At 37.9% G+C, this 16844-nt stretch overlaps 1 protein-coding gene across 1 annotated transcript in view; it reads right to left on the bottom strand.

The window, feature by feature from the left end:
- The window catches only part of LOC140200768 (protein diaphanous homolog 3-like), a 560350-nt gene that overhangs the window by 433165 nt on the left and 110341 nt on the right, over positions 1-16844 (bottom strand). The window contains exons 8-9 of the mRNA XM_072264370.1: positions 16181-16317; positions 5940-6045 (exon numbers count right to left, since the gene is read on the bottom strand). Of these exons, the coding sequence (XP_072120471.1) occupies positions 5940-6045; positions 16181-16317 (243 nt within the window). The remainder of the gene's footprint in view (positions 1-5939; positions 6046-16180; positions 16318-16844) is intronic.

Raw genomic sequence — 16844 nt, 5'->3', positions numbered from 1 at the left:
ACCCCTTTCAGAACCCTGGGGTGTATCTGAAGAAACTTTTAGTATCCTCTTTAATATTATTGGCTAGCTTTCTTTCATATTCCATCTTTACCTTCGTAATTCCTTTTCTTAGTTGCCTTCTGTTGCTTTTTAAAAGCTTCCCAATCTTCTAACTTCTCACTATTTTTGCTCTCACACATTCTCTCTCTCTGGCATTTACACTGGCTTTATTTGGCATTTATATTTTTTTGTTAGCCATGCTTGTATCATTTTTCCTTTAGAATACTTCTTCCTCTTTATATATATCTATATATATCCTGTGCCTTCCAAATTGCTTCCAGAAATTCCAGCCATTGCTGCTGTACCATCATTTTTGCCAATGTTCTTTTCCAATCAATTCTGGCCAACTCCTCTCACATTCTTCTGTAATTCCCTTTATTCCTCTGTATTACTGATACATCTGACTTTAGCTTCTCCTTCTCAAATTTCAGGGTGAATTCCATCATATTATAATCACTTTCCCTTAAGAGTTCTTCTACCTTAAGCTCTCTAATCAATTCTTGTTCATTACACAACACCCAATCCAGAATAGCTGATCCTCCAGTGAGCTCATCCACGACCAGCTCTAAAAAGAAATCCCCCTCCTGTAATTTATACTTTATTGTCGCCAAACAATTGATACTAGAACGTACAATCATCACAGCAATATTTGATTCTGCGCTTCCCACTCCCTGGATTACAAATCGGTAGTAAACATTAAAAATTTAAATTATAAATCATAAACAAAAAATAGAAAAATGGAAAATAAAGTAGTGCGAAAAAACCAAGAGGCAGGTCCGGATATTTGGAGGGTACGGCCCAGATCTGGGTCAGGATCCGTTCAGCAGTCTTATCACAGTTGGAAAGCTGTTCACAAATGTGGCCCAACCTGATTTCAGCACCAACCTGATTTTCCGAGTCTAACTGCATATTGAAGTCCCCCACAACTATTGTAACATTACCCTTTCGACATGCATTTTCTATCTCCGGTTATAATTTGTAGGCAACATCCTTACTACTTCTTGAGGGTCTGTATCCAACTTCCATCAGGATCTTTTTACCCTTGCAGTTCCTTAGCTCTATCCAGAATCATTCAACACATTCTGGCCCTATGTAACCTCTTTCTAATGATTTGATTTCATTTTTTACCAGCAGAGCAACTGCCTTCCTGTCTATCCCTTCGATACAACATGTCTCCTTGGACATTAAGCTCCCAGATATAATCTTTCAGCCATGATTCAGTGATGCCTACAACAGCAAACCTGCCAATCTGCAACTTTGCTGAGCATAATCAGATACATTTTCAGTCCTGTATTCACCCTTTTCAATTTTGTCACAGCATGCTCAACCTTTTGATTCCTAACTTTGTCTGAGGTCTTACCAACATCTGCCTCCATAACCTCTCCACTAGCTTTTCTGGCACTCTGGTTCCCATCCCCATGCAACTCTAGCTTAAACCCCACTGTGCAGCATGAACAAACCTTCCCACTAGGATGTTAGTCCCCCTCCAGTTCAGGTGAAAACCAACCTTTCTGTACAGGTTCCACCTTCCGTGGAAGAGAGCCCAGTGATCCAGAAGTCTTATGCCCTCCCTCCTACACCAACTTACTAGGCATGTGTTCAACTATATAATCTTCAGAGTTCAACTTCACTAGCATGTGGCACAAATAGCAATCCTAAGATCACAACACTATAAGGCCCGCCCTTGAACTTAGCACCTAACTCCCCATGCAGAACCCTGTCATTCATCCTACTCATGTCATTGGTACCTACATGGACCACAACTTCTGGATGTTCACCATCCCACTGAAGAATGCTGAGGACTCAGTCTAAGATATCCCGGACCCTGGCATCCAGCAGGCAACATACCATCCGGGAATCTCACTGTCGCCCACAGAACCTCCTGTCCGGTCCCCTATCACCACAGCGTGCCTCTTCTTTCCCCTTCCTTTCTGAGTCAGAGGCAGAAATGCTCTGTCTTTAGCTGATCTCACATTTCCAAATGGCCACTACAAAGAGAGAGCAGCTATAATAGGATGAGGTAAACTGGGTTGGATCTTTGAAAAGATCGAAATAATCACACAAGATGGAATATTACAAGAAAAATAGAAAATACTAAAAATCACAAACATGAGAGAGTCAGCAGTTGCTGAAAATCCAAAGCAACACAAACAAAATGCTGGAGAAACTCAGCAGGTCAGGCAGCATCCACAGAAACGGTTGACCTTTCTGGCTGAGACCGTTCTTGACAACTAGAAAAGAAGGGGGAAGGTAACAGAATAAAAGGTGGCAGGAGGGGAAGGAGGATAGCTAGAAGGTGATGGATGACACCCGATGGGTAGGAAAGGTAAAGGCCAGGTGAGAAGAGGTAGGAGGCTAGAGTGGGGAGCAGAAGAAGAGGGCGGGGGGGGGGGGGGGAGCATTTTTATTTATTTATTTATTCATTCATTTATTTGCAGGAAGGAATAATCAATGTTCATGCCATCAGGTTGGAGGTTACCCATACAGAATATAATGTGTTGTTCCTCCACCATTATGGCACAAGAGGAGGTCATGGACCAAATTGTAAGAATGAGAATGGGAAATGGAATTAAAATGTTTGGCCACCCGGAAGTTCCACTTTTGGCTAATAGAGCGGAGGTGTTCAATGAAGTGGTCCCCCAGTTTATAACGGTTTTCACAAACGTAGAGGGGGTCACATCAGGGCACAATAGATAACCCCCATCAGAATCGCAGGTGAAGTATTGCCTCACCTGGAAGAACTGTTTGGGGCCCTGAATGGAGGTGAGGGAGGAGGTGAATGGGCAGGTGCAGCGCATTGGCTGCTTGCAGGGATAAGAGCTGGGAGAGAGATTAGCGGGGAGGGACAAACGGACTAGGGAATCATGGAGGGAGTGATCCATGTGGAAAGTGAGGGGGGGAGGAGGGACAAAGATCTGTTTAGTGGTAGGATCCCTTTGGAGATGGCAGAACTTACGAAGAACATGTTGGATTTGGAGGCTCATGGGTGGTAGGTAAGGACAAGAGGAATTCTATCACTGTTATGGCAGTGGGAAGATGGGATAAGCACAGATGTTCAGGAAATAGAGGAGATGTAGGTGAGTGCAGCATCAATGGAGGAGGAAGGGAAACCCTGTTTTTTGAAGTCCTGGAAAGAAAAGCCGCACACTGAGATAGACACAGTTGAGACAAAAGAACTGAGAACAGGGAATAGCATTTTAACAGAAGACAGAGTGTGAAAAGGTATAGTCAAAAAGATGGTAGTCGACAGTTTGTCTCCAGAGATGGAGATAGAGAGATTGATAAAGGAGAGGGAGGCGTCAGAAATAGACCAAGTAAGGGCAGGGAGGAAGTTGGAGGCAGAGTTGATGAAATTAACAACCTCAGCATGTGTGCATGAAGCAGCACCAATGCAGTCAGCAGTATAGTGGAGGAAGACTTGGCCAGCATTACCAGGGAAGGCTTGGAACATGGACTGTTTGTTCTACGTAGGCAACGAAAAGGCAGGCGTAGCTGGGACCCATGACTACCCCTCCAGTCTGAAGAAAATGGGAGGAGTCGAAGAAAAAATTGTTTTTCCAGATGGAGGGTGGTGGTGGTAGAGGGAAACTGTTTGGTTCTTTTTATTGAGAAAGAAGCAGAGAGCTTTAAGATCTTCTTGATGGGAGATAGAAGTGTATAGGAATTGGACATCCACGGTGAAAGTGGAGCGGTCCGGGCCAGGGAATTGAAAGTTAGTGAGGAGATTGAGAGCATGAGAAGTGTTGCAGATGTAGGTGGGAAAGGACTGAACCATATGGGATAGAATGGAGTCAAGGTATGAGGTTACAAGTTCAGTAGGACAGGAACAGGCAGAGACAAAAGGCCTAACTGGACAGTCAGGTTTGTGAATCTTGGGAAGGAGATAGAAGGGAACTATGAGTTGGGTAGCAGTGGATGGGAGTTCTCCAAAGCTGACGACATCAGTGATGGTGTTGGAGAGAGTTGTCTGATTGTCTGGAATGGGGTCCTCTTCAAGGGGTAGGTAAGAGGAGGTGTCATAAAAGAACCTTGTTAAACTGCATGGAAGGTGGGCATGTTTTTGATAAAGTAAAACCAGGGAGTCCATGGTGATAAGCTATAACCAAGTTTTTGGTCAATGGTTAAGAGTTTGAGGAGTTTTGGTGAGTCACCAAAGACTTCTACAAATCTCTATTGATGTTCCAATGCACAGGATCACAAGAGATGCAGAAGAGTTATAGACACAGTCATTTCATGATGGGCACAATGCTACCCACACTTGAGGACATCTTCAAGAGCTGGTGCCTCAAGAAGTTGGCATATATCACTAAGTGGAGGAAAGAAACATAAAAGCACATTCTCGTATGCAAGGTATATCATGTCTCACAAATCTGATTAAGCTTTTGGAAGAGGTGATGAAGAGGATTGACAAGTCCATGGTGCTGCATGGGCTTCAGCAAGGCCTTTGACAAGGTCCCTCTTGGTAAGCTGCTCAGAAGGTTGGATCACCAGGGATCCAGAGTCAGCTAGTTCTATTCCCAGAGCTATGGACTTTTTAACCAAAGGGCATAGGTTCAAGGTGAGAGGGGAAAGATTTATAAGGGAACTGAGGTGCAATTTTTAACAGAAAAGGAAGTGGATATATAGAACAAGATGCCAATTATATTTAGATACATATATATACACTATACATTTAGACAAGTATCTAGATAAGGGAAAGGCTTAGTGAAATATGGGCCAAATGCTGGAGTATAGAACTAGCTCAGAAAGACCACTTGGTTGGCATGAACAAGTTTGGCCAAAGCTCCTGTTTCCATGCTGTGGAACTCCATGACTTTAAATGGGGCTGGTTAATGTTTTAAAAGAAACAGGGAAACAGCAAATACAAGTTAACCAGCAAGAAAGATGAAAACAGATTCTAAGTGCTTCTACAACTGTGTTAAAAGGAAGAGAATAATAACAGTAATGAAACGCTGCTAATAAAACCAATGGTTTCTAATCACTATATCACAATGCTCTAATGTTACCAACATCAGTTCCATTATTGGCTTGGTCTTAAACTCTGTCCTGTAGTAATGAGCTAGGATGGATATGCAGTGCTCCACTAACTGTTCAACCATGTTCTGTTACAACAGAACTGGGGAAACTCAGCTATATTTTGGAGCTAGATCATGAGAGCTAAATGGTTATGCACCGTTATATCAACTACAATTGTGCAAGTTAACAAACAAACAGACCTAAAGGGGTAACAGTCTGAAATGCACAATTAGATAATCAAATATATGAAACCATCAAATGCTTTACAACAAAAACAATATAACAACAGAATATTTAAATTGATAGATGGAAAATAAAGCATTGTTGATTGAAATGTTTCAACAGTGCACTATTCAGCTTCAAGCATACTTCACCACAGGATGAACATATAACATCTCTGTGAAAGTTTTGAATGCAGAAATTCATTAAGATGTAATGCTTCAATGTTGTGTCCTGAAAAATAATTAGTGACTAATAAGCATATTACGATAATACAGTACAGGTTGAAACTCTCTAGTCCAGCATTTTATGGTCTATCATGTTCTGGATCTGTGGTATAGATCTGCACTAATTAAGTAATTGAGACATGGGATTAACTTATATCTCTGTTGATCTCTATCTATTTAACCTACTGGTACAGCTTCTGCAATCTAATTGACAGCAATCTCAGCAAACAGTATTTCCAGCTAATGGAAGCTTTAGGTTACTGATGGTTCTCAGGAACAGAACCCTCAGATAAACCAGAGAGTGTCCTGCACTTAAAAAACACAGTTCTCTTGCTCAGGAAAAGATGATCCAGGAACTTCTGTGGTCCAGCATCAGTCAGGTCTCAAGGGTAAGGACTGGAGAGTTTCCACCTGTGCCCCACTATTGATTCAACAAACCTGTAATTGCACAGATGTGCTATGTAGACCTCCCACAATGGGGTAAAATCTTTCCCATCTTCTTATTTCTCCTGCTGTAGTTATGGCTTCTAAAACTTTTTCAAGGCTAAAAGAAAAATCAAAAGTCAGTGTCAAATGGGAAAAAAACCTCATTGGTAAAAGTTCACTATGTGATAATATGATTAACCTTTCATTTAATATAGAGTCTTAGACAACTAATGTTTTCTCATTTCCTGAAAAGGAATAATGAACCCCCAATAAACTTCAAGCATATCATGTCACCAAATTCAATGCAATAATCTGCCCATGTAGTTTCTCTAACATTTGGTAATATCCCACAACCCTTGGCAGAACTGTTAACAAATAAAATTTAGTCATCAAACAACAGAAACAGATAAGGAAGTGCTAACCAAGGAATGAATCAAATAAGTGTAAAAATACAATAAAGCAAGATCAAGTGCAGCTACCTATCTCCAAAATATTCTTCACCCATTCAATGCGTTCACAGATCAATCCCAGGCTTCAACTCTTTCCCTGTGGGTAGATTTTGAGGAAGATCCTGGTTTGCCTCCTTCAGCTTACATTCATTTCACAGCTGAAGAAACAAGCCTGTTTGTTTAACTGTAAATTCACATGTATTGAGACTAATTAAACGGTTATCATTCCATGTTTTTGTATTTCTTTGCTCAATGTCCATCCATGCCTGCAAAATGCACAAATCATTATTACTTCTCAATGTTTTTGTTCCTACTTGTTAAGGAAAAATAAGGAAAGGGGAGATAGATTATGAAAGTAAACTACCACAGAATATAAAAAGATAGTAAAAAGTTGTATAATTATATAAAATAGAAAAGTGTGACTGAAGGGGAAATTAATATTGGGTATTAATTGACCATGAATGACTCTTTTGTGTCGGTCTTCATGGTGGAAGACACATCTAACATTCCAAAGAGAGATGTTATGGATGCCATGGGAAGTGAGGAACTCAATAATCACTGTCACTAAGAGGAAGTTTAGAGCAAACGAGCGATCTGAAAGGTAGAGAGGTGCCCTGATCCTGATGAGATGCATCCCACGGTATTGAAAGAAATAATGGAAGTTATAGCAGATGCATTTGGGATAATTTCCCAAAATTCTCTGGACAGGTTCTGGTGGATTGGAAGACAGTGAATGTCAAACCACTGTTTAAAAAAGGATGCAGGCATAAGGCGGGTAACTACAGGCTAGTTAGCTTAATGTCTGCAGTCAGGAAAATGCTTGAAGCTATCATTCTGGAAGAAGTTGTAAGATGTCTGGATAGAAATGTTTCCATCTGGCAGGCAGAGCATGGATTAATGAAGGGCAGGTCCTGTTTGACAAACTTACTGGAGCTCTTTGAGGATATAATGAGCATAGTAGATGGGGTTGGGGGAGGGGGAATTGTTGGATATTTGGATTTTCAGGTGTCAGATAAAAAGACTTATCTATAAGATACAGACAAATGGAGTTGGGGTAATATATAAACATGAACAGAGGACTGATTAATCATAGACGGCAGAAATTTGGGATAAATGCACGTTTCTCTGGTTGGCAGTTAGAGATGAGTGGAGTGCCACAAGGTTGGAGTTGGGCCTGCAACTATTCATGGTATATATTAACAATCTGGAAGAGGAGACTGAGTGTAGAATATCTAAGGTTGCTGATGGCATTAACTTAAGTGGAAAAGCAAATTGTGCAGAGGATGTGAAGGGACTGCAAAGAGATTAAATTAATGAGCAAGGGCCTGGCAGATGGACTGCAATATCGGTAAATGCAAGGTCATCCACTTAGGAAAGAAAATTATGAGATCAGTTGATTATTGAAATTATGAAAAATTGCAGCATGCTGTTGTGCAGACGAACTTAAGCGTGCTTGCACATGAATTGCAAAAGCTTATTTGCAGGTGCAACAGGTTATCAAGAATTGCTAAAGGGATTGGATTTAAGAGCAGGGAGGTTATGCTGCAACTTTACAGAATACTGGTGAGGCCGCAGCTGGAGTACTGCATGCAGCTCTGGTCTTCATCCTTGAGGAAGTTTGGACACACTGACTTTGGAGGTGGTGCAGATTGAGTCTGGAGTTGGTGGGGCTAGGCTATGAGAAGAAATAGAGTTGCCTGGGACCATACCCACTGGAATTCAGAAGAATGAGAGGGGATGTTATAAACACACATATTAATTTGTGAAAGGGATAGATAAAATAGAGGCAGGAAAGTTGTTTCCACTAGTAAATGAGGCTAAAATGAGGGGACATAGCCTCTAGATTTAGGGCAGGGATGAGGAGAAACCACTTTTCTCAGGCAGTAGAGTATCTGTGAAATTCTCTGCCCAGGGGAGCAACAGAAGCTACCTATTTAAGCATATTTAAGACACAATTCGATAGACTTTTGTATAGCAGTCAAATTAAGGGTTATAGGGAAAAGGCAAACACGAGCCAAGTCCACAGCCAGATCAGCCATGACCTTATTGAATGGTGGAGCAGGTGCAATGGACCTGATGGCCTTCCCTTGCTCCGATATCTTATGTTCTTATGCATAGTTTTATTTAATCGAATTAGTATTGAAACAAATGTCTTCCTGAGGCTGAGTATTCTACAGCTGTGACAGTAAAGGTGGCAGAATTACAGTAGTTATTACTTTTTGCATTTAAAAAAAATTGAAAGGGATCATATTTCAAGACTAAATATTACTTTTTATTTTGTAGATAGTAAAACAAACATCTTCTTCATTTTCCAAATAGGAAGTTGAATAAATACAATTTAGAAACAAGAAAAAATATTCAGCCTATAAATAACAAAATTCCCCTTCTTATTATACAATCTCACCCATATGTTTGCAAATGAACTTGCTCAGTTGTTCATTTTTTCCTGATGCCCACTGAAAACCTATTTTCCCCAATCTTTATTTCTTCTGGTTCCATGCTAGAATGATGTCCTGCTCAAGACCCTGAAGAGCCCTGTGACATTCAACGTACTTATTGAAGCGCATTATTTTAACCATTCAATTTTTGACACTATTACTTGACATATATTGCAAAAACCTTCCAAAATGTTATTTTCCCCCACTTTTTGTCAAAGAACCCCATTACATTCATAACTGGTTCATTTAAGATGATGATAACTAGCAACACTTTTCAATGTTGAGACATGGAAGACAAAAGCATCTACCCAACCACTTGGCACAATTCCTCAACCTTTCTTTCAATACTCGCTATATTTTTCTTTAAACTGTAAATTACATCCATCCACTGCGATTCTCATGTACTTTTCTTTCAGATGGAATTTGATAGGCATTGCAAAAAGCTACACATGCTCAGGAGCCTGGAAACCTGTTCACTCTTCAATTGAAAGGCAAAACACATTCCTGTTGATGCAGCCAACAATCAAATTTTAATCTCAGTAATAGACAAAAAAAATCAGTGAGCCGTTTTTACTCCACAACCTAATCATGTGTCTCTTTGGAACGTGGCAGAAGGAACTTACGCGGTTACGGGATGAACATAGAGTACTTACAGACAGCAGCAGGAATCAAACCCCAATATGTGATCACGGGCCCTGTAAAGTGATCTTGCTAACCACAATGCCACCCTTTTAGCTGCCAATGGTCAGCACTGGCAATGCAGTACGGCATAGATGCAAATAGCTCACAGCTCCAGCACCTTGGATTCAAACACTGATCTCTACTGGCATCTGCTTGGAGCTTCTCTGTTCTCCCTGTGAACCCCTGGGTTTTCCCAATATGCTCCCATTTCCTATTACACCGCAAAGGGATTAACTTGTAATTACCCAAAGTGGAGGTGGCTAGTTGGAAATATCAGGGAGTGGGAAAAGGCTGGGTTTGGTGTTAGTGGACACATGCAAAAGAAATGTTTACCAGGAAATTAGTGAGTGAACGGGCTGCTGTAAGAGCAAGCATGAATTTTATTAGCCAAATGGCCTCCTTCTATGTTGTGAGCATATATAACACGAATATGGAACACAAGGAATGTAGCAGCAAGTCCCCAGAAACAGTGATATCATAATAAACGATCTGCCTTTGTAATGAGAGTCGATATATAAACAATAAGCAGGATAGCGTAATAAGCAGGATGATAGTAAAAAAACTAGGGAGACTTCCGGTAGAGCTCAAGGAGTGAAGTCGTGTTCTTGACTCGCTCCATTACCTCTGAGTTTTTCTTCTTATGATCAGCTATATTTTAATTAACCATTAAGGCACCGACTTTTACAATATTTTGAAATAAATTGGGCTCTTTGATAATCGGATGCTTTTAAGGTCTGCTATGTCTAAGAATGGAAAAAACGGGAAGGATGGCAAACCTCCGGTTAGACCGAAAGGTGCCGATTTTCCTTCGACTGAACCACCGGTGACTTTGAAAGCTATATCGGATCTAATTCAAAGGGAAATTTCAACCTCTATTACGGAGCTGATTCGTGCAGAAATTTCAATTGATTTCCAGAAAATTGCCGATTCGATCGATAAGATTCAAACTTCTATTACGGAACATCAGTCGGCTATATCTAATCTTCAAAAATCCACGCAACAAAATGAACTCAAGATGGAGAAAGTCGAAGAAACAATTAAGGTAATGAAGAAAAAACTTGACTTTCTGACCATTAAAAACTCTGACTTAGAATCTAGAATGCGACGGCAGCATCTTCGAATGATTGGGGTGCGTGAAGCTGTTGAATCTGATAACCCTATTAAGTATTTTTCTCAACTTTTAAAAGATGCATTTCCTACTGTATTTCCTGACCAACCACCGTTATTGGATCGTGTTCACAGAGTTCCATCATACTCGTCTAAATCAGATAAACCTCGACATGTTATCTTACGCTTTCATTACTTTCAAGTCAAGGAGAAACTGTTTCGTTTCATTCGATCTAAAGGTTACATTGATTTTTTGGATCTTAAGTTCCGATTCGTGGAGTATTTCAGCAAACCAATTCGGGATCAACGGATTCGTTATAGATCTGTGATGTCGGAACTCTACAAGATGGATTTAAAACCAGCGCTGCTTTACCCAGCACGTCTAAGGATTCGTACGTTGGATGGAGCCCTCTGTTTTTTTGAATCTCCATCGGATGCCCAGAGTTATCTGGATCAATTTTCACCTTCAACATCTTAATCATAATTTTTAACTATCTCCGTTTGATCGGAGGTTGTGAATCTGTCAGCCTTAATTTTTTTTTTGCCTTATATGGGCAGAAAAGTTTATTTTTGATTAATTAATATGGTTGCTAAACTTTCTTTCTATCTGCATCATTCCTTTCTTTTTCCCAGGGGATTCTGGGTGGTTATTCCCTCAGTGTCATTCTACGTATTTCCTTTGAGACCTTAAATTTTGTAGTTATTAAATCTACTTTTTTTGTAGGTTTTCATAACTAGTTTATGTTAATAATTTTATTTTTTTTGTTTATTCATAGGGTCTGGGGTTTGCTGCGGTTTTTTTATATTTTCTGGCTTTTTCTCTGTTATATTAAGTGTTTGTTTTAATTGACTTACTTTTTTTATTCTTTTACTGTTTTATAATTAGCTGATCTTTTTTATATTTACACTTTTTTTAGGGAGCGTCTATCGGAAGTCATGGGGGTAGTTTTAGTGCTTGCTTCTTTCTGGCTGGTCTGTGTTAGATTTAGCCTTGGGGGCATGGGGTGGGGGGTGGTGGGAGGGGCTTCACGTTTTAGTTTTTTTCTTCTTGGGCTATGTATACTATTGAAGTATTGGTTGCGTTCTCTTTCCCGGTATCTCTTATTTGTTCTGTTCCCTTTCCGGGTTCGTGGGTCGAGCCTATTGTCAATCCTCCTTGTTGCGGGTTGACTTCAGGGTTTATGGAGTCTATTATTAATTTCGTCTCCTGGAATACTAATGGTCTTAATCATCCTATTAAAAGGAAAAAAGTTTTTAAAGTGTTCCCGAGACTTAAAGCACAAATTTTACTTTTACAAGAGACCCATGTGCGGAGGGGGGACAGACTACATTTTTTTAAATTCCGAAAGGGCTAACAGTTCCATTCGAACTCTAACGCTAAGATTCGAGGCGTCTCTATTTTTATAGACTCCTCAGTTACTTTGATACAACAAGATATTATTTCTGATCCGAATGGTAGATTTCTACTGGTTAGTGGTCTATTATTTAATAAAAAGGTAGTTTTGGTCAATGTTTATGCTCCCAATATGGACTGTCTGGAATTTTATAAATCATTATTCAATCAGTTCCCGAATTTGAATGAGTTTTCATTGATCTGGGGCGAAGATCTTAATACCTGTTTATCTCCAGCTTTGGACCGTTCAGCTCCTCTACGGACCTTACCCAATAAATCTGCAACTTTGATTAATTCATTCCTCTCTGATTCTGGGTCGACGGACATTTGGCGTTTTCTGCATCCTCAGGAAAAAGATTTTTCTTTTTTTTCCACATGTTCACCATTCCTATTCAAGAATTGATTATTTCTTTATTGACTCTCGTCTTATTTCTTCAGTGATTAAATGTGATTATGACTTTATAACCATTTCGGATCATGCTCCACTTAAGCTTTCTATCAAAATTCTGGCCAATACACAAAATAATAGACAATGGCGTTTTAATTCGCTGTTGCTTCAGGACTCAGACTTTGTTAACTTTATGAATGAACAGATTGATCTTTTTTTTACAATCAACTATACAGAGGATATTTCTGTGAACATTCTTTGGGATACTTTTAAAGCTTATATTCGTGGTCAGATTATCTCGTATTCTGCTGCTTTGAGGAAGAGGCTGAAGCAGGAGGAGTTGGTAATTGTGGATAAGATTAAGGAAATTGATAAGAAATATGTTACAGCTCCCTCTGAGGAGTTATATAAACAAAGAACTGAACTTCAAATGGAACACAGTTTATTACTTTCATCCTCGATTGTAAACCAATTAAAGAAAACAAGAAGTGAATTTTATGTACACAGTGACAAAATTGGCAAACTGTTGGCTAACCAATTGAAGTCTAATTATGCTAAATCTCAAATTAATCAGATTTATAATCAAAATGATCGACTGATACTTGATCATGCGGGGATTAATTATACTTTCTTTGAATTTTATTCTTCCTTATATCAATCAGAGTCTCCTCGAGACTCTAAATATATGAATGATTTTTTAGATAACCTAGACTTCCCTGAGATTTCACAGGATATGTCTTCTATGCTAGATACTCCCATTACTACTGATGAGATTAAGAATGTTATTTCCTCTATGAACCTGGGGAAAGCTCCTGGCCCTGATGGGTTTACCGTAGAATTTTATAAATGTTTTGCACCTTCATTAATCCCTTGGTTCTGTAGGGTTTTCGAGACTTCATTAAATCTTGGTAAACTTCCTGAATCTTTAATTTAAATTTAATTTAAATTTAATTTAATTTAAATTTAATTTAAATTTAATTTAATTTAAAGAGCGTCAATCTCTTTAATATTAAAGAAAGATAAAGATCCTGCTCAATGTGCATCTTATGGACCAATATCTTTATTAAATGTTGACTCTAAAATTTTTTCTAAGTTATTAGCAAACAGATTAGAAAAAGTACTTCCTTTTATTATTTCGGAAGACCAAACGGGTTTTATTAAAGGTCGTTACTCGTTTTATAACATTCGCACACTGTTAAATATTGTTTATACCCCCTCACAACATGTTCCTGAGTGTGTTATCTCTTTAGATGCTGAGAAAGCTTTTGATAGAGTAGAATGGCCTTACTTATTTAAGGTGCTTGAAATGTTTAATTTTAGCTCGAAATTTATATCCTGGATCAAACTGTTATATCATTCTCCTGTGGCCTCGGTCCGTACTAACTCTCTAAGCTCACCTTTTTTCCCTCTTTTACGAGGTACTCGACAAAGTTGTCCTCTTAGTCCTTTATTATTTGATATTGCATTAGAACCTCTTGCAATTGCCATTCGAGAATCTCCAAATATTACTGGGATAACTCAGGGCTTAAAGTCCCATAAAATATCACTCTATGCTGATGACTTACTTTTATATATTTCTAATCCTCAAAAATTCATCCCTGCTGTTTTAGAGTTATTAGCACAATTTAGTCTCTTTTCAGGTTATAAATTAAATCTTAGTAAGAGTGAACTTTTCCCGATTAATAAACAACTTCCCTTATATCATAACTTTCCATTTAAATTGATTAATAATTATTTTTCATATCTTGGGATTAAAATTACTTGTAAACACAAAGATTTATTTAAGATTAACTTTTTACCCTTAATTGACCATATTATTCAACTTTCATCTAAATGGTTTCCTTTATATTTAACTTTGATTGGTCGTATTAATGCAGTTAAGATGTTTTTTCTGCCAAAATTTCTATATATATTTCAGGCATTACCGATTTTTGTTCCAAAATCTTTTTTTGATAAAGTTGACTCAAAAATTTCTTCATTTATTTAGCAAAATAAAAACCCGAGACTGGGTAAAATACATTTACAGAAAGCTAAGAGAGATGGAGGTTTAGCATTACCTAACTTTAGACTCTATTATTGGGCAATCAATATTCGACATATGAAATTTTGGTTACTTGACCAGGATATACTATCCATTCCTAAATGGGTAGCATTGGAATTACAATCTGTTCAGGGCTATACACTTGGCTCTATTTTGGGTTCCTCTCTTCCTTTTGATTTGAAACGCCTTAAACAGGTATCTAACCCGATAGTTAAATATACCTTACGTATTTGGTTCCAATTTAGAAAATTTTTCGATCTTAACCAATTTGGGCTAGCGATTCCTATTTTAGGTAACATATTTTTTCCTCCCTCTTTTACGGATCGTGCTTTTCAAATTTGGAAGACTAAGGGTATTTCACGGTTTTTGGATTTATTTTTAGATGGTTCCCTTATGTCTTTTGAACAATTATCTAATAAATATAATTTATCAAGAATACATTTTTTTAGATATCTACAAGTTAGAAATTTCCTAAGTACTATACTTTTTTCTTTTCCTATGCTCCCTCCTACATATATTTTAGATACTACAATTAACCTTAATCCATGTCAGAAAGGTGCATCGGCTATGATTTATAATATTATTATGAAACTTAGGACAGCTCCATTTGATAAGATTAGGGTAGATTGGGAACAGGAATTGAGGTCTATTATTTCCGTGGACTGGGGGCAGGTTTTACAATTAGTCAATACTTCCTCTATCTGTGCTAAACATTCCCTAATTCAATTTAAGGTTGTTCATAGAGCACATATGTCCAAAGATAAATTACCTCGCTTTTATTCTCATATTAATCCTTTTTGTGATAGATGTCCGGGGCAGATAGCCTCTTTAATTCATATGTTTTGGTCTTGTCCTACTCTGGAAACTTTTTGGAGAGACATTTTTAATATTATCTCAAAGGTATTGAATATAGATATCTCTCCTCACCCTATTACTGCTATCTTTGGACTACCTAAAATTTCCAGTAATCTTTCTCCTTCAGCCCGTAGAATGATTGCATTTCTTACTTTAATGGCGAATCTTACAACATTGGAAAGAGCTTAACGCTCCAACCACCTTTTTTTGGTTTTCTCAGACGATACTATGCTTGAATTTGGAGAAAATTAGAAGCAATCTTTATGATTCCTCACTTAAATTTGAACAGACCTGGAGATCTTTTATTCAATATTTTCATTTAATGTAATTTTTTTTTCTTTTTTTTGCTCCATATTTATATACCCTTCTGGTTTTTTTTTACTGTTTTTAATGGAGGTCGGGTTTGAGGACGTGATTTTAAGTTCTTTAACTCTATTTGGTTCCAAGTTAGCCCATTGCTTTGCTTTGCTTTTAGTTTAGTTGCACGGTGGGTTTTTTTTGGGTTTTTTTTTTCCTTTTCTCTATTGATATATATATAAAAATTAGTATACTATTATGTTACCTTAGTATGTTATGTTTAAATTACTTTGTTTGTATCACTTTTTTTCCTGTATTAATATTTCCTGTAATTTTATTATATTCTAACAATGTATTAGTGCCTATATGGCTTACCCTTTTGTATACTTATTCAATAAAAAGATTTTTAAAAAAAACTAAACAAAAGTCCGAAAGTGGTTTGATGCATAGATTCATTTGAAAAAATTATCCAAACTAAAAATAAATATTCGTCATCACTCTATAACTTAATTTCTGGTTTAATGAAAATACAAATTTATTCAAAAGGTCCTTGCTGTGAATCTTACTCAAAAGAACAATAAAAAAATGTCATACATGTACTTACCTATGTTCTTCTCCAACAATACAGATAGCAGATAGAAGCTTGACCGCATCTGTCATCATGTTCGGCTGCTTGGGATCAATAGCTCTGGCCAACAGGAATATACTTCGCTCTTCACCCAAGATTCTTTCCAATCCGTACTGAAATTAACAAGGGGCCAGGTTAGGTCAAAAAGACGTTTCTTTTTCAGAATTACTTTGAAATTTGCAATCAATACTAAATGAATATCCTTATTTTCTCAAAGTGCTGAAAGTTATTTTGTGCTAAGTTCAAGATTCTGCTATTATTGTATAAGCATCAACTTCAATTACTGTACATAATTGTGCAGAAAGATAAATTATAAAGATTAAAATTATTCACTATGACTATCATATTTTCAGTATTTCCTGTACTTGCTGTAAATTACAAATTAAATTAGAAACAGCCTTCAAAATATCACTGAAAACTGAACTCAGCAGACCAGGCAGCATCTATGGAAATGAATAAATAGTTGATGATTCAGGCTGAGACCCTTCATCAGGACTGGAAAGCATGGAGGAAGAAGTCAGAATAAGGTGGGGGGAGAGGAAAGAGTACAAGCTAAAAGGTGATAGTGAAGCCAGATGGATGGGGGAGTACAGATGAAGTAAGAAGCTGGGAGGTGATAGATGACTTCTCATCTGCCGAT

The sequence above is a fragment of the Mobula birostris genome, chromosome 7 (assembly GCF_030028105.1).
Source record: "Mobula birostris isolate sMobBir1 chromosome 7, sMobBir1.hap1, whole genome shotgun sequence".
Lineage (NCBI taxonomy): Eukaryota > Metazoa > Chordata > Chondrichthyes > Myliobatiformes > Myliobatidae > Mobula > Mobula birostris.
The sequence above is the reverse complement of the archived record's forward strand: the minus strand, read 5'-3'. Positions and strand labels throughout refer to the sequence as shown.